General features: G+C 39.3%; 1 protein-coding gene and 1 pseudogene across 1 annotated transcript; both read right to left on the bottom strand.

Annotated features, from left to right (window-relative positions):
• Window positions 1–2,268: 2,268 nt before the first annotated feature.
• On the bottom strand, window positions 2,269–5,530 carry LOC122821759. Its single transcript, XM_044099952.1, has 4 exons — window positions 5,324–5,530; window positions 4,522–5,258; window positions 4,202–4,365; window positions 2,269–3,720 (listed from the first exon to the last, which is right to left on the bottom strand). The coding sequence occupies exons 2-4, from the start codon at window positions 5,236–5,238 to the stop codon at window positions 2,745–2,747; spliced, it is 1,857 nt and encodes a 618-aa protein (XP_043955887.1). The 5' UTR covers window positions 5,239–5,258; window positions 5,324–5,530; the 3' UTR covers window positions 2,269–2,744.
• Window positions 5,531–8,190: 2,660 nt separating this feature from the next.
• On the bottom strand, window positions 8,191–22,741 carry LOC122821447 (annotated as a pseudogene).
• Window positions 22,742–23,131: the final 390 nt, after the last annotated feature.

Genomic DNA, 23,131 nt, shown 5'->3' with positions numbered 1-23,131 from the left:
AGTAGAACTGGGACTATAAAAAACTGATGTCTGAAGCAGAAGTCAAGAGATTTTGGATTCCTTTAACGATGTAAATGTGATGTTTTGGTTCTGCAGACGTGCATTAAATCTCTTCTCATTTTGGCTATGAGCAGAGAGAATTTGTATCATTTCTTTATTTATATATTCCATGAGTTTAGGCATCTTTAAATTCCTCAATTGAACCAGACGAGTCCCCCATAAAACAGATTTCCTCATCTCACCAAAGCACAAGTCAAGCCCCATTTCTGTTTATGGCTCGACCAAAATACAGACTGGATCTAGGAGCATGGATGATGTTGAATATATTAATGAAAGAAAGATGAAAACAAAAACCAAAAGCCACAGGGAACCAGAGTAGAACCAAAATTATCAGGAACAAACAAAAGCATAGGGAGCATAACCAGGGAACAGGTTGTAATGGGGTATAAGAGTTTCAATATTGTGAGGGTGAATGCTGGACCAAAAAACCTGGGCTAATTAGTTAGCAGGTTATATGTGTGAGGGGGGAGAGACAAAATGGTACAGGGGGTGAGGGAGAGTACACAACAGGACAACTAGGAAAATGAATCTCAGAATAACCTATAACTAGATGCCAGGAATAAATAAACAAACTAGAGTCATTGAAAAAAACACTTTACTAAAGTAACATAGAAACAAGACTGATGTAATCAAAATATTAAACTAACAAACATAATAATAACGGAGCTAGAATGAAATAATCAAAATACCAAAAAAAATCCAAGATCCGAACAGAAAATCACAGAATCACTATCTCTCTTTTCATCTCCTCTAGACAAATCACTTTGTGAAGTAGATCACTTTTCAGGTCACTCATGGTTGTTGGATGAACAGAAAAGTAAAATAAAAACTCTGAAATAAGAAAATGCTAAAGTTATGTCTTTTACGTTTAACCTGAATTCCCACATTTCTTTCAGCTGTGTGAATTTCCACTAAACAACAGAAACTCTACAACTGAGCAACTTTGTCTGATATAATAACCAGATGCTGTTAGTTAAGAATAAATCTACCACTAAATATTAAATAATACTGTGAGTTTATTAGAGCGAAGCTGCAGTGTTTCCTACCTGTTGCAGGTGAAATTGATGCAACAGGTAAAGCAGCAGCTTTATTTATAAACCTTACATCATGAGCGACACGCCTCTATGAGAAACAAACAGCAAAAAGTGAAAGTGAAACTTTGGGGCAATGTCCAGGTTTTATTCATTTATTCTATTTATGGTAACCTTAATTTCAACAAGAAAATCCCATTGAGATTAGAAATTTCTTTTGTAACAAAAACCAAGACTGGCAGCAGCACACAGAAGTTATAAAGGTTTTAAAGTTTATTGACCATAATAAACACCAGAGTCCGACTAAAACTGAGCAGAAACTGCAGCAGGATCTGCTCTGTGAGGCAGACATGCAGTAAAATCTGTAGACATTCAGCAAACAGAAATAAATTATGTATTAACATCAGATTGGGTTTAGTCTATCTGTTGTTTTTCTGTCTCTGGACTCTTTATGTCACACTGAGTTAGAATGGAGTTTTATTTACTGAAACCAGATTAGAGGAAAACACCTCCGGACTGGTTCGACTCAGGAATTTCTGCCAGACTTTATAACAGCAGCTGATTCTTCCTGTAACTGAGCTGAGTTATAGTAACTCCACGGCTCTTCACATGTTTTAGCTGCTTCACATGATCCTGGCAGGCTCAACTTTAAATGTGTAAACTATGAACTGATGCATGAATCAGAGTGAATATTCAGTATCTATAAAGACTGAAGGAAAGTCTGAACCTTTAGAAGGAAAATACCAAGAAATACTGAAGACTTGTGAGCTGTAGATTCAATTCAATTTATTTTTACTTATGTAGCCCCAATTCACAACAAATATTGTCTCAAGACACTTTACAAAAAAATTATACATACATACATTTAAATTGATCCTAATTATTAAAAAGTACCATAAGCTCAGTTATCAAAAGTAGTTTAAAAGGTTTTTATCTAAGAAAAGATGAGAAACATACACACAACACATTTTATCAGGTTTTAGAGTTTTAACATAAACCTATTTTAATTTGGCTGATTTCATTCATTCATTCATTCATTCATTATTATTAAAGTTATTTAAAAATACACACAATGATAACAAAGCGTAATTTCAGTGAAGTATTAAGGAATAAATCAGTAAATCAGTCAGGAATAAATCAATGCATAATCAATGATTATGCATTGCTGCATAATCAGAGAAAACAAGAAGAAATAAAACCACAGATATGAGAAATATAAGCGTTTGTCTGCAGCTCATCCAGTTTGTTGCCTGTTGCTGGAAACTAAATGATTTAATGCAGTCACCTGAACTTTTTGATTATTTGATGTCCTGAGTTTGAGTTTTGAATCTGTTTTGATTGGATTGTTATTTTCTTTAATGTAAATATGACTGAACAGACTGACTCTAACTGTACTCACTGCGACTAAATAAATTAATTAAACTGGGGGTAAATTTCCTTTGCAGTCTAAGACCACTAGATGGCAGTGCAGTAAAAGTTAACAAAAACTGAACAGAAAGTGGAATAACATAAATCTGATGAATGTTTTCTATGATTAATCAACTAAAACTCGTTGAGATGGATCTGAAGCCAGAGTCCAAAACATCGACTTCATGAAACCAGAGATGTTCTGGTTTTATTTGTATTTTCTGAGTAGCCATTTTGTCTCAGAGTTCAACCGAACATGGCTTTGAAAGCTTTGGCCAGCCTCTCATGTACTTGGTTTTCTGCACTGCTTTCTGTTCTTCTGAAGAATTTTATCACTGAAGATATCATAGATTGGAACGTGGAAGCCAACATCTTGTCAGCTGAGGTCATTCCTGTGAAGTCGATGGTGCAGGCATACTGCTGCTTCAGAGCTTCCTCATCCAGTTTCATTTTTCTGGAGAGTTTCCCCAGACAGACGGTGAGGTGGAGCGTTGCCTGAAACCTGGAGAACATGAGCACCAGCGACAGAGCCAAGGTGACCACAGGCAGAGGGATGTCTTCATCATCTTCATCATTTTCCTCTGGGAGGATCAATGGGATGAGGATATGGTTTCTTCCAGGGTTGCCATGTCTGCTTTCCAGCCTCTCAAATTTCTTCCAGACGCCATCTTCAGGTGTTTTTAAAGGAGACACGATGATGTTGGGAATCTCTTGATTTCCAGTTTTCTTCATGGAGTTCCACCCATCAGGGAGATGTTTGGGTCGATGCCTGTTATCTGGAACCTTGCATCCACGATCAGGTGAGCAGTAAAACTCTCTGTGGACAGGTTGAATCTTCCCTGTGGCGATACCGTACGCCGCGGTAGCTTCAAGGTAGCAGTTCCAGGGCGAGTACAGGACAACGTCGGAGACGGTGGTCAGAGGCAGCAGGCAGCTGGCTGGCATCATGGAGGCAGTGATCGCTCCATGAGCCACAAAGGTGATGTCAACTTCGTTGCTGTGGTTCTTCTCCTCTTCCTCATCAATCTTTTCCTTCAGGAACTGGAACATGTCCACCAGGTTGGAGAAGATCTTAGAGTCTGCATTTTCCCTGAGCCACTTCCTAACGGATTCATCTTTGCAGGTATCCAGTGCAAACTTCAGCAGAGTTTGATGGTCGTCACTGCTCTTGTTTTTGGTTTCAATGCTGCGTTTAATCTTGGCTAACCTCCGGAAGATCGATCTGGAAGAGGAAACACCAATCAGAAGACACAGAGGTTATAAATGGGACTTTTTAACAACATGTTGTAACCATGTATTTGTCATCCTGTTGGATCTGATCAAAACGTTTTACCCAATGGATCATCACATGTTGATATCGAGTCAAGAGCAAAGTGTGGGAATCATAACCAGCTAACAGAACAAGTTTTTATGTCATTTTCCCAGATTTCCCTTTTGTGACAATCTTAGGGATTCTCCGATTATCAGGATGAATATTAAAATAATATTAAGAGATATTCCTGCTGTGTGTGTGCTAAGGGCTAGAGATAGTTTGAGTTGGCCAGGTGTTGTTTTCCAAGTTGTATATAAATAAAATATTATACAAAACGTGTGGAATACAGGCAAAAACAATAATTTATGGGTTGGTTTCCTGTAAAGTTCAGCATTTTTTCCATTTCCATTATTTTGGTTTAGTAGTGAGATGTTTCATCATTCAGACTTACTGAATGTTTTTAAGGTCGGTTTCCATCTGGTCAGAAGCTTTCCGAATGTCCACAGCGTTCTTCCTCAGACTCTGACTGGCTTCAGTCTTACAGTTATTCACATCGACACAGTTGATCACCAGCTCAGGAACTGAAAACGCCAACCCAACCACTCCTGCTCCAACCTTGGAAAGGCAAAGTAAGTATAGGAGAATAAAATGTTTATCAAACGTCAGAAAAAACATGGACATTTCTATCTAAAATGGCCTTAACAAGCTGTCATAAAGTCCCACACAACATGTTGATATTTGATATATTTATGAGCAGACGGAGCTACTCACCCGTCCGACTGCTTTGCCTGCAGCTTTTGCTCCCATGGCTGCTGCCAGCTCTGGAAGACCATTTGACACCAAACTCTTCCCAGACTTTCTAGCTGCGATCATCGCAAACTTGGAAGCTAAAGAAATCCCAAGAAGAGCGAAATCTGCCTCCTTATCACTGATTAGTGTTTTGGAGAAACCAGACAGCATGTTCTGCAGACTGATCCTGGCGTTCAGCATCAGCCCCTCTCGTTTGGCCATGGCCCTCACGATCATTTCTACAACATAATCTTCTGGAGAAAGTTTCTCAACAGATGAAGCCTGTTTCTCCATCCGCTCTCCTTCCTCCTTTAGCGTTTTCATCAGTTTCTCAATTCCCTTTTCGAGATTCTCAATCTTCTCACCCGTCTGTTTGGCTTCTTTCATGTTTAAGCTGGCCACAGTGATGTCCACAACATCTGAGGTCAGGTTAGTGGTCAGACCGAGGCCAGAGGCCACGGCTCCAGCTGTGAACAGGAACGGGATCGCAGCTCCTCCAGTGACCAGGGCTGATATGCCAGAAACTGTCATGGCCGCCGCTCCTCCCACAGACACTGAGCTGCCTACAACTTTGCCGATGTTGCAACCTTTCTTGGTTTCCTCCAGCTCAGTGGCCAGTTTGTCAAACTTCTCTGCAGCTTCTTTCTGCAGCTTCACCCACTTGAAGATTTTATCTATGAGCATGTCGGCTACATCCATGGTGGGATCCCAGTGATTTCCTGAAAAAAGGTTGAAGTTTACCCACTAGTTACATTAAAGCAACATCTGACCGCTGAACTCTCACCTTTTCCAAGCAAAAATTAGAAGCAGAGAGTCTCTTGAAGGAGCTGAAGTTTCTGGAAGTTCGTTCAGATTTCTTCTATTCCTGAGTAATTCTGAAATACTGTTAGAAAATTTTGATTTTACCAAACTATCTGAAAAAATAACTACAATGTTGCATTGAGGACATTATAGGACAAAGAGAAAAATAAGTACATTTCTTGCAAAAAACAAAAAATGTTGGGATTAATCTCAGATATTTTCTAGAAAAAAGTGGAAATTCTCCATTTTTGAAACTCAGAAATTTTCAGGTTTCTTCCAGAACATTTCTGAGATTAATCTCAAAATTTTTATGTTTTCATTTTTAACTTTTTGTTTCACTCTCAGAAAATTTCTCAGATTAATTTTTTTTTAAATCTCATTTTTTTCATGTAAATTTTTGACTTTTTGAGCTCAGAAATTTCCTTGTTTTTTTTTCTTAAAAACATTTCTGAGATTTTTCTTGAAGTTTCTGAGTTTTAAATCACTCCTTTATTTTCTATCCACATTCTATCCCTAATGCATTGTTATAGGTAACAGATGTAAATGCATGTAAAATAAATATTCCAGTGTCTCACCTGTTCTGTTGAAATGTGAAAAGACTCTTTTCACAGCTCAGTTTGGGTTTTTATTGAAAGGAAATTTATTGTCTGTTTCTCTGTTCTGATTGGCTGATTTAAAGTCAATCATTCAGAAAGTGAAAGTATTTGTCTTATCCTGCTGACCCGAACAGATAAACGTTTGAGCTGACCTAAAGCGACCTGCAGCTGTTTAACATCAGATCAGAACCAGGAGTCAATCATAGTTCATGCAGAAAACTGAAAACTACAGATAAACATCTTGATTTGTGAAATCAGGCAGATTTTTTGTCCTGGAAAAAGTTTGCAACAAAGACAAAGTTGAGAAAGAAACGGTTTAGTCTGAAATCTTGATCCGCCCATTAAACCTTTAGAAATAACAAACTGCATTTATTCCCTGACATCCTCAGTGGTACCACACAAGATTCTATCAAATTTATGTGGATTTCACTTAAAATGATAAAAAAAATAATAATAAATCCAGCACAAAGGGAGATTTCTCTTGCAAAACAGAAAGTAAACTCACCGAAAGCAGCAATTAAACTTCCCGTCTTATCAGCTGTAAAATATATCTGGTGTTTTGTGAAGCAGCAGATTTATTATCAGGCTGGTGATGCAATAACTGAACTGGTTCGATATATAAGAACAAATCTTTTCTGTTCAGATTGTTCATAACATCCGGTTCTAAGTTTAACTGTGATCGATTCTCTACAGAGACCCTCAGCTGTCAGGCCGTTTCTTGGCTCTTTGGTTCAGTAAATATGGGAGGCTGTTTGTAAAGTCATATTCACAAATTAAACGACAAATAAACACAAAAATCTGGTTTGTTTAGCCTGTCACATAAAAAATATAGGGGCTTATTTTTCTATGTTAATGTCAGTAATGCACTTATAAATGTTGCCATTTTAAAAAACATTTTTAATTAAAAAACGAAACATTTAGTTTACAAATGAAGTAAAGTTTAGTTAGCAGGCTAAATATTTAGTTTGAAGCTAAGAGTTGAGTTAGTAAACTCAATATTTAGCTTGCTAACTACTAAATGTTTAACTCTGATAAATATTTTATTTCTAATCTAAATATGTATCTTAATATTTAACTTACTGACAAAATAGCAAGTTAAATATTGAGTTATGCAAGTCAAAAGGGATAGGTTAGCTCAAGTCAATATTGAGCTTTTTAACTAAATATTTAGCTAATATGTAGAGAAATATTTAGTTAGCAAGGTAAACTGTTAGCTTGCTAACTAAATAGCAAAATAAATGTGTTGCTAAGTGTGAAAGTTATGAATGAAAATTAAATGATAAATATTTTTCTTATGACAGTCTAAACAACCCAACCCAAGTATTTGCACTGGTTCTGGTTCATGATATGATTGATTAACAGAAGCTACGTCAACAAAGTGATACCAGAGGCAATCTGGTGACACACCCATAGCAGCATGTTGTCTCTGCAACAAGTTTAACGGTTAAAGATCATCTAACAGTTAAAGATCATCTCATTGGAGGAGATCCTCCAACATAACCTGCAGCAACTGGGCTGCTTTCAATTTGTAAAACAGTTGATACTATTAAGGTCTGATACTTTGTTAAATTACAAAACCTTCTGACAAACCAAACCTTATTTTAAATATTAAGATATTTTTGCAAAGATTCTAACTGATTTATAAGATGAATTGTTCATTGCTTCATGTTTAAACTCGGTGCATCTTCAACATTATAATTTGAGTTTTTGTTACTGTACAGCAGATTCTAGAAATTATTTTTCTCTAAAACATTTTAAAAACTGGTTTAAAACTAAATAATCTACTAAATCTGTTCCTTTTTAGAATATTTGAACAGATGACTACCGGTAGTTAATATTTTCACTGATATTTGGGTGTAATTTCTCTATCAGCCACTAGATGGCGCTGCACTGATTCAGAACTGATTAATCCGTCAGAGCAGGGTTCACCTGATTGGCTGGTTTGCAGCCACGTGTTTAAAATGAATCAATTTAATTAAAAAAAACTCTTTATGTGTTCCAAAGGAAAATTAAATGTTTTTGTAATTCATATCAGAGAGTCGTTGTGGATGATGATGCTGCAAACAGGAAGGATCTCCAGTAACAGTCAGTCCTCCAGTGGCACTGGAGAAGCCTCTGACTGAAGATTGTTGCTGAATAACAACCTTATGCTAACATGCTAACAAAGAAACTAAAGCAGAAGAGAGAAGGGTCAAGCAGTTCTTAAATTTCAATTTATCTTTTATCAATCTGCAGGTAAGATTTTACAAAAATATGAGACTCGTCAGAATTATTTTATTAATGTTTCAAACTGAAGCAAAAACAACTTCCAGGTTTTATGTTCAGCTTCAGCAGCAATCCATTAAATAAGGCGCAGATGAGCTGCTGCTGTAACTTCAACCTGATGAGAAACTGAACCAGCAGCAATAAAATATTAACTTATTAACATTTAGACACAAGATTTTGAGCAAAAATATGTCACCATGGTGAAGCTTAGCAATAAAAATAAGGATAAATAAATAAATAAAACAGGTTTAAAACTGCCTGAATGACTGGAGCCTTCGTCACACCCAGTTAGCTTCCAGATTTTCCAAATCTCTTAAATCATCTGAAACATGATTTTCTTTAACTTTAACGTCTTCATGATGCTGAACGTGTCAGTCCGGTTTGGACCCTGAAGCGTCAGATCTGAAACCATCGGGTTGAACCTGCATGAAGCTCCGTTTCCTCCTGAGGAGCTGAAATGTGTCTGCAGCTCTGATGGTCTTCAGGTTCTTCAGCAGCTCCTCTCTCACTGTAAGACAAAGGTCGGGGGTCAAGTATTGATCCTAAATCAGAAGGGGTTCATGTTCTCCATCAATAATAACATTATAACCAAACAAACTTGGAATCATGTCAGAAAGATCAACTGAAGGGCTTTAAGTAGGACCTGGACCATCGGCTGCAGTTATTTCAGAGTTTATTTTTTAAATGTCCTAAAAAAACTTTTTTTCATAACTTTGTTCTCAAATTGGACACATGAGCTGACCAATCAGAGACAAGTATTTGAACTGCTCTGAAAACTCTTTGTAAAAGTTTAACTTTTTTCACGTTTCATCCCAACAGGTTTTCTGCAGTTTTCACAATCTCAAACTTAAGACTTTTTAAGACCATTATGAGTTAAATTTAAGACCTGTAAGGCAAAGATGTACAAAAGAAAATAGCATGTTTTATATTGTAGCAGTGTTAATCTTTTTTTAAACAGAATGCACAAAACATTGTATGGGTTAATAACAGAAGTGAGTCAGTGATGAAGGCGAACGTCATCCAGCCAATTTGCAAAATGATAAAGGCTAAAACATTACCTAACTAGCAAGAGTTTATAAACAGCTATAGTTAGTGGTAGCCGCAACGCCTCGAGTCGCAGGACGGAACAAAGATACCTACGCACAACTCAAACGTTTGCTTTATATAAAAGTCCTGCAAGAAAAATCAACTACATGGAAAATATCTGTTACTTGCTGCCCTGAATTTCACACAGTCGGGCTGCAGACCTTCGGTTTTGGGAGTTGAGTTTCCCTTCTCACCATGCAGCTGTGTCCTGGAGCAAACGTCACGCCTTTCAGAGCTCTGTCCTGAGATCCACTGCTGCTGCCGCTCACTGAGTTCTTCCTCATGATGCCTGAACGTAAAGCAGAGTCGTTTCAGAGAGCCTGAAACCGTAACTCTGTCTGCACAGTGCAGTGAGCTCCTCTACCTGAAGGGGGCGGTATGTCCCGTCTCTGCAGGCTGTTTCTGCGAGGCAGGGTGTAGTTTGCTGGTTTGGAGAGACGACGGTGGCGGTGTTTCAACATGGCCGCCGGAGGGATAATGCTGGGGGGCGGGGCTTTGCCTTTCTGTCGATAGAGCTCCTCAATTTCTCGCTTCTGACTCACCTGCAGGCTCTGCACCTGCCCCAGGTGTCTGTGAGGAGGAGGGAGAGCATAGTGAGCAGTAAACAAGAATGCATTGTGGGTTTTGGTGACACCTGCTGGCCAACCCTGAAATATTGCTCTTTACATGACAGTAAGGTGTGATGGATTTGTTTTTCCAACTATTTGTGCAGCAAAAGATGATCACCAATCACCCAGTCACCTGTGACGAAGCTCTATTAGCTCCTCCCACATCTCCTCGGCTTCTGATTCATCAGAGCTGTAGGTGGCAGAGCGGCTCCATGATTGGCTGCTGCCTGACCCCTCCCACAGACTGACGCTCAGTCTGCGCCTCCCCGTCGTCTTCTGCTCCTGACCAGACAGGCTGTCGTTGTTGCCAGGAGGGGAGATGGTGACTGTGGGGTTGCTGCTCTCTGATTGGCTCGTCTCTGTGCTGCTACCTGTGTGCTCTGGTTGATTTTTATTGGACGGAGTCACGGACTGGGTGGTGTCGGTGGTGTTGTCTTGAGTGGATGGTTCTTGATTACTGACAGAGGGACCTCCTGAAGAGGGAGACACCTGGAAGCGTCCAACTGTGAAACCTGGTATCTTTACTGTGAAAGAAGAAAAGAGGAGGAGACACCTTTGATTGACTGAGTGATAATTTCATTTTCAGCACGTTCAGCCCAAAGACAGTGGAGAAATACCGACAAAACAATAAAGCCGTGATTCCAACACAGAAAGGAGCAGTGGAAGAACAGAGGAGGAGAATGGCTCTTCCTTTGGAGGTTTTTTGGGGACATCCTACAAGGAGGCGACCCCGGGGAAAAACTAGAACTCAGTACAGGAACAATGCATCCCGTCTGGTCTGGGAATGACTTGGGAGACTCCTGAATGAGCTCGGAGAGGCATGTCCCATTTCCTTTCTGGACATGTTACCTCCTCAACCCTGTTGGATAACTGGAGGTCAACAGCGATGGCGATAGAAAGGAAAACTATGGGAGGTGTAAAAATACATGATAATAGGAAACTTTTTTTCTGTTGCTGGTTCTCTGGGCTTTCTTCTGTTAATGAAAAAATCTTGAGAATTGTCTTTATTTTACAAATCAGAAAAGTACATTTTACCTTTCGGGGTTGGAGACATTCTTCCTGATGGAGAAACAGGCGGGGACACCTAAAATAAAGTAAAAAATATCCAGTTTAATCAACCTGGTACATAAGTGAAGAGGACCAACACAACTCGGCAGTAAGGACATTTGGTCTAAACATTACAACCAGTTAAAAATATAATTTAATTTAACTGATCATAGAAAAAGATACGATCATGAGAAACTACATGGCATTGAGTCACTGCCTTGTCATTGACCTGCTTGCTATTTGTGTTTGTGTATTGTGAAACAACACAGACTGGTGAATTGTAGCTGATGAACTTGTGGTTCACTGAGCACAGGAAGGATTCCCAGAGCTAAACTGATGTGACTTCTCTAACCAATGAGGCATGGAGAGACGGATGTAAGGTTTGTTATCTGTAAACAGTCCTCAATGTGTTGATGACCTGCCACTGTTTGGGTTTAGTGTTTGAAAATGATCACAGTCTCATTGGAGAGGGACAAGAAATACCTGGACTGATCAGGTACTGCTTGGGGTCAATGTGGGTGAGACATGTAAATGCACTGATCATAAAACAGATAAAAAACATTTGATGTCTATAGACCTCACCATTTTGCGAGGGGTTGATGCACGAGGAGACGATGTGGAGGAAGAGGTCGATGAGTCTGAGAACTCTTCTCTGTGATTGGGTCTACTGGTCAGACTTGGAGAAAAGGATGTACCTGAATCTGTGAACCAGTACAATAAATGTCTAGGTCTGATCAGCTGTGACTGAAGTCGTTAAATCCACCAGGTACTCACCATGAGGGGGTGAGGGTAAGTCAGCTTTACGGACAGAACTGTTGAGCTATGATGAAGGAATGAGAGGTTAGCACAAAACAAGATGCTTGAGTTCCATACAACAAAACCTAGTAACCCCAAAACTGATTATCACACCTGACAGTCCATTAGACTCTGTTTGATTTGGGATCAAAATTTGTTACATCTTCAACTTGGTGTGCATTTCACTTTCACACTGCACAGTCAAACAAACCAAACCCTTTGAATAACCTGTTCCCCTCTTCACCTTGAATTACACCAGGAACCACTGAAGGAAATGACACAGTGACATGAGTGGCACTTCCTTCTTCACAAAATGTAAACAACAAAGGAGTCTGCCAAATTTTAGCGTTTGTATGATTTCTCTTTTGTTATTGGCTATTTCTCCCACTAGCGTCAGACTCTTGTGCTTGTTTTGGTTGTATTTACCCAGAAAGCCCTATGCTATAGTTCGTTTTCTGCTTCTGGACTGGTCTTCGGTCCACTTGGCGGCACCAGAGTTCATGTCACCCAAACCGAGACCTAGGTTTGCAGGCAGACCCTAGTTTGCTTTTTTTGGTCTGCATCAGCATACCACCACACCAGACTTTCAAGGAAAATGAACTGGAGATCAAATAAGGCTGATTAAACAAGGTGCTATGAATTAGTTTTAGTCTTACCTCAGCTGTTTCTGGGACCCTGTTGTTTCTAGGACCCTGCTCACTGTCCCTAAAGGAGCCGGTCCGAGGTCTTGGTGGGGAGTATGTTTGTTGTATGGAGAAGGAATTGGAAAATGAACCTTGGTTTTGATGATGGAGACCAGAACCCAAAGACGGAGATCCAGAGGAAGAAAGGGGAGGTTGGGGGTTTGAGAATGGGGGAGATAAAGGTGGAGGGTGAGGATATAAGCCCTGATTGGGGGCCCCAGATTGGGGCAAGAGGGACTGAGCCACACTCATTGCCACAGAGATGACATTAGCCAAGGAAAAGTAAGGTTGGTCAGGGGACGGCCATTGGGGAGGGTTGGGTGCTGATGGAGTAGAGGTGGGGGTGAAAAGGGAAGGGTTGCTTTGCACCCGGGACAGTCGGGAGATGGGGGACATGGTTGGGAAGGAGGCAGTGTAAGTGGAATAGGGGTGAGTCTGGAGTTGATATTGAGCAGAACGTGGGAGATGCGGTTGGGGAGTAGTGTTGGATTCTGGATGGGGGTATTGGAGGGAGAACTGGGGGTGCTGATAGGAGGAAGCTGGAGAGAGAAACACAAATGACATTTAGCTTTAAAAAAGGCAAACATCTGGGTAATTCACATGTTACCACCAGGTGGTGCTGTGCATCATCTCAATATTGGTCTACATTTAGAAAATATGCAATAGGAAGACATTTAGGTTGGATGCCAACCAAAGTGTTTCAACACCACCAGCAAAATTAAAAAGATTATAGCCATATTACGGCCATATTTGTCTGTAAACATGTTCTGTCCATAACTCTTTAAGCACCTTTTACTATCAAATTATTAATCACTTAATACAAAAAATAGTCAACAGATCAACCCGACACTGCAATGATGTTAAAATTGCAACAAATAATGAAGTATATTAGTAGATGTCCATCACCCCTACCAACTGGACATTTGGAGAAGATGATGATGTGAAGGTATTATGTAAAACACGACACCATGTCGTACCTGATGGAGTCTGAAATGACTGTGACCTCAGTGGTCTGACGAGGGGTGTGGCCTCGGTGTCAATGCGGAAATCCACAGCTTTCAAAGGTGAGGGGTCACTGTTATCAATATCTGACAGAAAGAGACAACAATCAGCCAGAGAAACGAATCAATGAATGAGTTGGAACTGATGGAGATACATCAGATCAAAGTAGATCTGAGTTTCAAACCATCAGACTGACTTCACAGTCCAAATGTTGGTACTTACCAGGTAAAGAGGACGAGGACAAAGTCCTGGACAGACCCTTTGTTGCCTCGTTTAACTGTGAAGATTAGAGAACCAATCTGAGTATAATTCAGTAATATTACTGAAAACATGGAGTCTGACTGAGATGATTTTATATCGTAACACTGTACCGTTTCATGAAAACCTGTACCGGTTTAAACAATTAAAGGATTCAACTGTTTATTCACTCTTCAACCAAAGGAGGGCAGAACTGAGTTTTAGGCATAATGTTGCAGAAGTAAACACAAAAATTTACACAGAAACATAAAGACAGAACCTGAAATGACCTATTTGATAAAAGCAAAGAAGTTGATTTTGGGAGTTAGTTATCAGAAGAAAAACCTTTAGGGGAGAAATGAGATGCACCTGTGATTCGGGCAATGCAGATGCAGTCAAGTTGGACAACCTGCTGGCGCCTGCTGGGTGCTGCTGATGCATCATTAACTCCACGCTCTTTATGATTTCATACATGCGTAGAATAAACCCCTCTCTCTCTGATGGCAGGATGAAGTCTCTGAGCAGCTGGAAGTAAAGAGTTGGTTGATGTTGATGGAGGACAAGCTGAAGGAGAAAGCTCAGTGCTGATTGGTTGTCTCCTAACCATCACAGAGGCGATGTCCTCTGGATTGTCTCCATCCAGGTCAAACTTGAAGGTCACCATCTTGTTGTTGTGAGTCTGCAGCTGACACTCCACCACTCGGTCCGCCTTGTCGGACACCTAAATGCACCAAACACACACCAGCAGTGTTTGCAACTTCACCATAAAATTGCATAAATGGAAACGCATACATTTTTTTCAAAAACTCGTGGTTTTTGTGAGGCAGTTTTGACCAAATTTAAATTGGTTTATTTCATAAAACTGCAATGGAAATACTTCTTTTCGCAACACATGAGTCGCATCAGTCGGATGTTACTACTGGTTGAAACGCCAAGGAAGACAACAACAAGAAGTAGTGGGAGGATGATGATTTGTTGTTTTTTTAGACTTTAGATTTTAAGCGCAAATTTCTTAAAACACTTGAAATATGACAAAACTAACTTACAAATAACGTTTCAGTACGATATAAGAGCTTGTTTTAAGTAATTCATTAATATTGATAAAAGGTTCTAGTTCCACTGGACAGCAGATTATTTCACTTATAAAAAGACATTTTCCTCATGTTATAAGTGAAATAATATGCTAATGGAACTAGAACTTTAATCAATATTAAGGAAAATTTAAGATCCTATTTCTTTCTGAAAAGTTGCTTGTAAGTTAGTTTTGTTGTATTTTAAATGTATTAAGAAATTTGCACTAAAAACTAGACCAAAAATACTTGGTAAGATTTTGTTTTTGCAGTGTTGTAACTGTTTATTGGCATGTTTTTTAATAATTTATCACGGGTTGAAACTTATTCACGTGCAATTTTAATTTTATTTCTTAATTATTGGAAAAACAGCAATTGTGAAGTTATGTTTTGACGTCAGCAGGATATCGACAATGATTTGTTGCTGTTTGTAACAGAAGCTCAGCTTTCGGCTGGGACGGCTCGACTCACCCCGACGATCTTCAGCCGGGCTCTGGCTCTACGCCTGAACTGCTTCGTTGCTTCTCTTTTCGCTGCTTCCTGCTTGCTCCGTTCTGATTGGCCATCGTTGCCGTCACTCAGGCTGGATGTTATATCAGAGGAGTAGCTGTGAGGCGAAAACACAGATTCTAAAATAAAACATGTTGAAACGAAGGAGGCTGATGGTTTTCTCCTGTGTGTTACCTGTCGACAGGTGAGGAGAAGCCGCAGCGTGAAACAGTGCGATGTTTCTCTGAACTTTGGGAAACAGCAATGCTCTGCAGAACACAGTTTCAATTAGAGCTGAGACGAACAACTGCATTAGTTATCAATTAATCTGTTTAAAAAATTTTCATAGTCTGCACATTTTACATGTAATCCTTTTTTAAAATAAAATATTGGAAATACATTTAAAGATGCAAATAAACAAACAATTTGACTGCTTTTTAAAAGCAGAAAATACACATTTTATTGCCTAAGATATACACCAGAGGATGTATCTGTAGGTACAGTGTAAGACTGATCTGGTGATTATTTCTTGGCTTACCTGATTAATAATTTGATGAAAAAGATCCTTAATAGGAGATTTTATTTTACACAATTTGAACCAGGAGATTGGGTAAAATATATTTAGTTTTTGTTTTTATTTTAAATGCAAATTTTCTGTATATTTTAGCTTAATTATTACTCTGAGAATATCATAATTTCAGCAAATTTATCTTTTTTACGTCTGTATACTCCAGTTAACAATTAATCGATTGCTAAAGTATTTTGATAATTGATTCATCACGATTTGTCTGATTAATCATTTCAGCTCTCTTCAAATTTTAGAGATTGAAGGATTTTTTAAACTTATTTAAATTCATCCCTGTGATAATTTTTTTTGTTGTTTTCTAATGTTTGTAGCTGGACTGAAGCAAATAAAGTAAATTTTATCTGTTTTTCTCAAATACAATACTACGACTTCCTTCCTGCTGACCTTCGGGAAGCGCAACACCGGGAAGGGCGGAGCCTTGGAATGCGTCTGCCTCAAGGGAGGCGGAGTCCCTGAAGTGGGGGCGGGGCTTAACAAAAGAGGAGGAGCATCTGGAGCCACAGGAAGGGTGTTGAAGAAGATTCCTGTCTCACAGTCAGCTGCCATAAGAAGAAGCAGGTATTAACTTGAACAGCAGCTGTAATAACTATTCAACCAGACGTTGAAACACGTAATGAAAAACACTGACAGGCAGCTGAGGAGTGAGACGCGGGTCTGGTTGTCTTGTCTTGGTCCTCGTCTCCATCTTCTTCCGTTTTGCTGGACAAGACGCTGATCCCAGAATCTGCCGGGCTGCTGCTCGCCAACAACATCCCTGTTGGGCTGGTTGCCGTGGGCGGGGCTTGAATGTCAGCAGGAACATCATTCTGTGAGTTTATTGGATGAGAGTTAAGAGTTTATTTCAATCTGTGGTAGTTCAACAAACTTTCATTTTTAGGTACACATTCTCAGTACCGCAGAGTAAATTGCTGAGCACAAAACAGTGTTAAGATCAAACTGTTTTGAAAAGGTTGCGAGTTGCTGAAAAGGTTGTGAGTTGCTGAAAAGGTTGCGAGTTGCACGGTAAAGTAGCTCAGTTACTTATCAAACAATAAATTGCTAATCAGCAGTTGCACTATTTGGGTAAGTGTGGCTTGATTTGAAGGAAATAAAGGAATTTGTTTTGAGAAATGTAGGAAATCAGTATCCTTGATTATGCAATCGAAACCATCTGGGGACAGTGTGGGTGGAGTCTGCGTGGCTCACTGAATATGCAAACTACGGCCGAGTAAGTGGGAGCCTTTAGGCTACTTCAAAACAAAATATGATAAAGAAAAAAATTAAATTAATTAAGAAAATAAAAAGATTTTGATTTGTAAATAAAGTCTTAAAACATTTAAGTTGTTGTTCAGACTCACCTGAGTAGCCACCCTTCCAGAAGCATTAAAAACGGATGCAGGCTTCTGATTGGACAGTTTGGAGTCATCGGGGGCGGGCTCAGTCGCCTTCCTGCTGACAACAGCTTTAAGGTTGTTCAGCGCTTCCTCCAGCAGGCGGCGCTTTTTGTCCCGCTGCTGCTTTATGGCAGTCACTCGGTTTCTGATCGCCTTGGCGATCACCTTGTAGTCGGCCTTACACACAAATCCCAGGATCACCTGAGAGACAAAGACGACAGGTGAGTCTAGCCGGCAGGTGATTATTCTGTGGTGAAGTCGCCAGTGTAGCGATGAGGCTACCATCTCCTGGGCGACCTCTTCAGGGACGTCTTTGTACAGCTCAAAAAGGAACTCAATGGCATTGTTGTCTTTGTATTTGCCCAGAAGCTTCTTCTTGTCTTCCACCCTGAGCCAGAGCTTCAGCGCCGCCTTTGCACCGTCATCTTCCTCAGCAAGCTCCACACAGTAACCCGTCTTTTCCTGAAAGAACCGGTGCTCCAGCAGATCCTGAACCGTAAACCTATCGAAGAAATCAATCGTCAATAGGTCGTTCACTGTCCCACATTGATAAGAGACACAAGTGAAGCATATGAAAACTATTCATATACAGTTATATTTTAAAGCTTCTAGTGTAAAAAGTGTTTGTTAGGAAGTTCTAAAACAAAGATCCAATGTTTTTAAGGGTGCATTCACACCAGCTCTCTTTAATTTGCTTTAATGTTTGTTTATCTACAAAGTCTGGTTCGTTTGGGGAAGTGTGAACGTTGAATCAAACACACCAGGCACTGAGCTTTCCCGACTAACCTCTCACTGCTGTTGGTTCGGATGCAGCCCTCGATTATCTCTTTCAGCTCCTGGTTTTGTACTTTAGAAAAATTATCCGGCTTGATTCCCTGGAGGACAGACGGTGGGTCAAACACGGAAACACAACAGGAAGTGTGCAGGTGTGAGGTGAACGTGGCCTTACGTTGGTGACTTTGCGGTAGATCTGGGCTGCGTTTTGACACTCGGAGTACGGATACTCTGAAGTTGCCATCTCCAGCATGCACATACCGAAGGCGTAAATGTCCACGGCCTCATCATACTTCTCCTCATACATCTCTGGAGCCATAAACTCAGGAGTTCCTGAACGCACCACGAGTCACAGTGTGAGACACTCAAACAGAACCCTTCCTCCTGACTAGATGCTTCTTACCGATGACGCTCTTGGCGAATGAGGCCTTCTTGAGCGTTGCAAGGCCCAGATCCCCAATCTTAACCGAGGCGGTGGGTCCGTTGATGAAGACATTGTCGCATTTAAGGTCTCGATGGAGAATGGGTGGGGAGCGCGAGTGCAGGAAGTGGAGACCTTTCAGGATTTGCAGGCTCCATCTCTGCAGCAGCTTGAGTTTCATCGGGCGGAACCGGCGCACGTACCTGCATGGGTTCAAAGGAAAACACACGACAAGGAGGGTGATGTTCAGGATACGCTCTGGTGCTAGATAGTGTTGGGGAGTGACAGAGTGGCAAAACGCTCTCACAGACAGTTGGAGGTTCTGTAAGAATTGTGTGAATATGGAACTTGTGTAAAATGTAAAGTTGGGCCAAATAAAGCAGACAGGAACAGAGTCCAGTGTTAGGATTTGTTTTTGTTTGCTACTTTTTAACATAATTGGTGCCCAACGTGGGGCGTATTTATACCCAGATCTGTCTGTGTGTAGAGTTCTGCACCAGTCCAGTCTGTGGTTTGGTTGATATTTGGAGAATGGAGACTCTCCTGTGAGACTGTCCAGGAATTGTCCACAGCTGGAACAATTCAACTGTTATTTTCTCATCTTTCCATTTGACAGTTTTCCTCAGTCAGAACATGGGAAAATGTCTTGTTATGAATGAAATAATCTGGTAGAACTATCAATATTAAGGAATTATTAACTTATCTTGCTGAAAAGTTACTTGTAAGTTAGTTTTGTCAAAATACTTGGTAAGATTTTATGTTTTTGATTTCATGTTTTTATGAGAGATAAAGGTTTCTGTGGGCCGTTTTCCTCACGTTTTGAGCGTCCCAGACGTCATGAGCTCCGTCACCAGGATGATACACTTGATTCCCTTGGCTGATTTCCAGGAGTCGTAGAACCTGACGATGTTGGGATGCTGCAGGACTTTGAGCATCTCCACCTCCTCACTGAAGCGCTGGCGCTCGGATCTGGTCAGACGGTGAGTCTGTGGAGCGTGAACACATGAACACCATCAGCCGTTCACCTTGTGAGAGAGAAACCTGGGCCCTGGAGGACGCTGAGCCCTCACTGAGCTGCTGATAATGAACTGCTGACATGGCAACACAAACGCCTCGCTTTGCTGTCAAACACGGTTTTCTGTTTGTTTATTTATGATCCGGCGCTTCCTGTGTTTCTGAGTTCTGACTTCAGGCGTCACAAGGTTGGTGACTGGATCACAGCAGCAACCAGAACCGGGAAAATTAAATAAGGTACAAAATAAATCATTAATTTAATTTAATACATTTTATATTTATTTATTTATTTAATTCAATTATTTACATACATTTGAATTTAAATAAAATTTAAGTGGGTAATTTAATATCATTTAAATTATATAAATATATCAAAAGATTCATTTGAAATGAAAGCAAATTTAATAAAACTATTTAATAAATAAAATGATATAAATACACAAATAAATACAAGAATTTTAATTATCAAATTAAATTAAAAATAATGTTGTAAAATTTATAATTGATTAAATAGATATATATCAGAAATTAAATTAATTGTAATAAATTTATTTTGTCAATTAAACAATTATTTAAATTTGATGTTTAATTAAACATATGGATTGAAAAATAAAATGTAATGAATCTGTTGTTTACTAAATTAAATTATAACAATACATTAATACATTTGGTATTAAATAAAATTAATATATAAAATGTTTTTTATTAAATTTATTGAATAGAGCAAAAAAAAATCTATAAATGTTTTAAAATATATTTAAATGTAAAATTTAAAACCTAAATTTGTCGTGTTGATCTTCTTGCTTTGTTTTTAGATTTTCATGAGTGTTTTTTTATTTCTCTCTAATTTTATGCTGCTTATTAAAACAACCTGTGGATTTAAAGAGGAAAAAATCCTCCAGTGGGAGAAAAATCACATTAAAAAACACAGAAAATAGCAACATGTCAGGCGTGTTTCTGACCAAACAAACAGACTGGTTATCACCGGCATCCAGCCGCCGTGCGCTCGCTCAGATACTGTGTATGTTTCAACAAACTGCTGACTCATGCTTCATCACGCAACACGTATGTGTGTGTGTCTGCAGCCTGCTGCTGAGCGGAGCTGAAGCATTTTTTACTCCCATTTTTCTCGATGTTTTAAACGACGTGAAGGGGAAAAACTCTGGAATCCAGCTGGGTTTGATGGGACAACGTGTAACAGTACACATCCAAAAATGTGACTATCGCGTAAAAGTCATTTTAGAAAGTGAAGATAATGGAGAATCAAAACACAGAGAGACGCATCTAAAGCCTTGGTTTCTTGATTTTTGATGATTGTAGCTTAAACACAACAAAAAAAATTAGAAGATTGGAAAACTGAAAAAGATCACGGTGTTAACTCAAAAGGTTTCCTCAGCCTTAAAACAATTTCACAAGGAGGAGAAGCCGCAAAAAGTTATTGCTAAAGAAGCTGGATGTTCACAAAGTTCTGTATCCAAGCATGTTGGCAGAAAACTGAGTGGAAGGAAGAAATACGATTGCACTATTTTTGCTTCAGTTTAGGTGTTGCTATCTTCTGAATGTCGGCCAGATTACATCAATAAACGAAATGGATGCTAAGTTAATCAGTTTAACTAATTTTAATGTAAGAAAACATTAACTGACAATTAATAGTAAGTTGGTTAATGGGTTGCGTCGCTGTGTGGTTCTGATCCATCAATCCATATTGACATAGTTCTGATGAACTACATTCACCCGGATCAGACAACCAGCGAATACAAATATATTATATATTCGTGTTTGATTATAATATATTCACTATAATATGTTATAGCTGTTGAAAATAGAAAAACAAACAACCAGACCAAATATCTTGAAATTCGAAAGAAAATTCAAAAGTCGAAGGCTTTTGACTTTTGAAACTCAAATCTCCAAGTTTTTACAGAAAATTTCTAAATTTGATTTAGTCTTGCAAAGTTTCAGCTTTTTGAACTCAAAAATCTTTTGTTTGAGAAAAAAATAAATTAATCTAAAAAAGTTTTTCTTCTAAAAGCTTTTTTCTGGAAAATTTTAAACTTTTTGAACTCAAAATGTCTGATTTCTGATATCAATTTCTGATTGTTTTTGGCAGAATTTTCTCTTTCTTCCCCCTTGCGTCCATAAGTCGCCATGGTAACCGGACTCCCTGACCCCGTGACCCGGTGGTTACCTGCAGCTCGCACCAGGCCACCTCCACCGTCTTCTCCGTGTCCAGGCCTTTGTAAACCGTCTTGAAGGAACCTCTTCCGATCTCGATGTTGAATTTCAGGAATCGCCCGTTGGGAGACGAACCCACCGCCACCGTCTCCGCCTCGTCTCGCGCCTCCTGCTTCCGGCGTTGCCATGACAACTCCTCCCTGGTGGAGTCGGACAGCGTGACGCCGGACTCCTCGGCCGAGTCCCAGCTGATGATCAGCCCTTCGGCGGTTTTATCCCCGGCGTCTGATTGGCTGGTCGGGTCGTCCTCTGACGCTTTGACCGGAAGGCTCCAACCTTCCTCCTCCTCCTCTTCATCTTCATCTTCCTCGGTTCTGTTCTTCGCATCGATCTCAGGTGTCGACGTCATCGCGACCCACCTGATTTCAGTCGCGATTGTGACGTCACAAAGGTGGGCGGAGCCTCAAGAATCTATAAAGAAAAACACGCTAATTTTTCACAATTAAAATATAATGTGTTTGTTAATTTTTCCCATAAAAATGTTAAACAGAAGTTTTATTACATCAAATAAATGTTTATATTTAAATGTTAATATTAATATTTTAATTAATATTATTTTCACTTGTCAAACTGTTAATGATTAAACTGAAGACAAAGATAATCAAATAACCATTAGAGCTGTTTTAATCCCAGGTTTAGGACAGTCTAGATTTTTTTTTTTTTTTTTTAAAGAAAAAGATTATACATTTAGCCAAAAAACTCATTAATTGGTATTTTTGAGATTCAAAAGCCAAAAATGTTCGCCTTTTAGAAATGTTTCACTCACTTATGAGTGAAACATTAAATATAATTAAACTTAAAACACTTTTTGTTCTTCTTTATGCCCAAACATTAAACTCTGAGTTTGTTCCTCCAACTGGCGCAGACCCAGAATCTGATTATTTCCAAACTTTTAGATTTCTGAATAAACGCTGGCTATTATGAGTTTGATGTAAATAATCTAAATATTTGTGTTGTACTCACTGTGTTTGTCCGCTTTGATCAGCTTCAGACCGGAACCGGTAAATCCAGCGCCTTTAAAGTTCTGGCTGAGGTTCGGTTCCTATCTGAGTCCAGGTCCTCCTCCTTCTGTTCTTCTCCTTCTATGATGTCATAGCCTGACATCCGCGCACGCTATCAGCTCAGAGCAGACTGCACGAGCGGGATGGAAGCCCCGCCCACCTGACACCTGTCTGAAAAAAAAAAAAAACCGGGTCACGTGATCATCCATCTGCTGTCTATTTATTTATGTTTTTATTTTGGTCAGAAGCTTGCATTTTTTTTTTTTTGTGTTATATCTGAATTTTAGTGAAAATTATTATTTTCTTTTTCTGTAAAAATCCTGCATTTACTACACAGAAACTACACTTTTACACCGCATTTTTTAGTAATAAGTAAATAAATAAATACTTCTTTTTAAGTATTTGTTTTTGTAATTGCAATATTATTTTCCTTTTTCCTGTAAAAGTATTAAATACGTAAAAATGAAACTTTGACAACACATTACTTCTACTGTGTGGGATATTAAGAG

This window comes from Gambusia affinis, linkage group LG19, assembly GCF_019740435.1.
Source record: "Gambusia affinis linkage group LG19, SWU_Gaff_1.0, whole genome shotgun sequence".
Classification (NCBI taxonomy): domain Eukaryota; kingdom Metazoa; phylum Chordata; class Actinopteri; order Cyprinodontiformes; family Poeciliidae; genus Gambusia; species Gambusia affinis.
The sequence above is the reverse complement of the archived record's forward strand: the minus strand, read 5'-3'. Positions and strand labels throughout refer to the sequence as shown.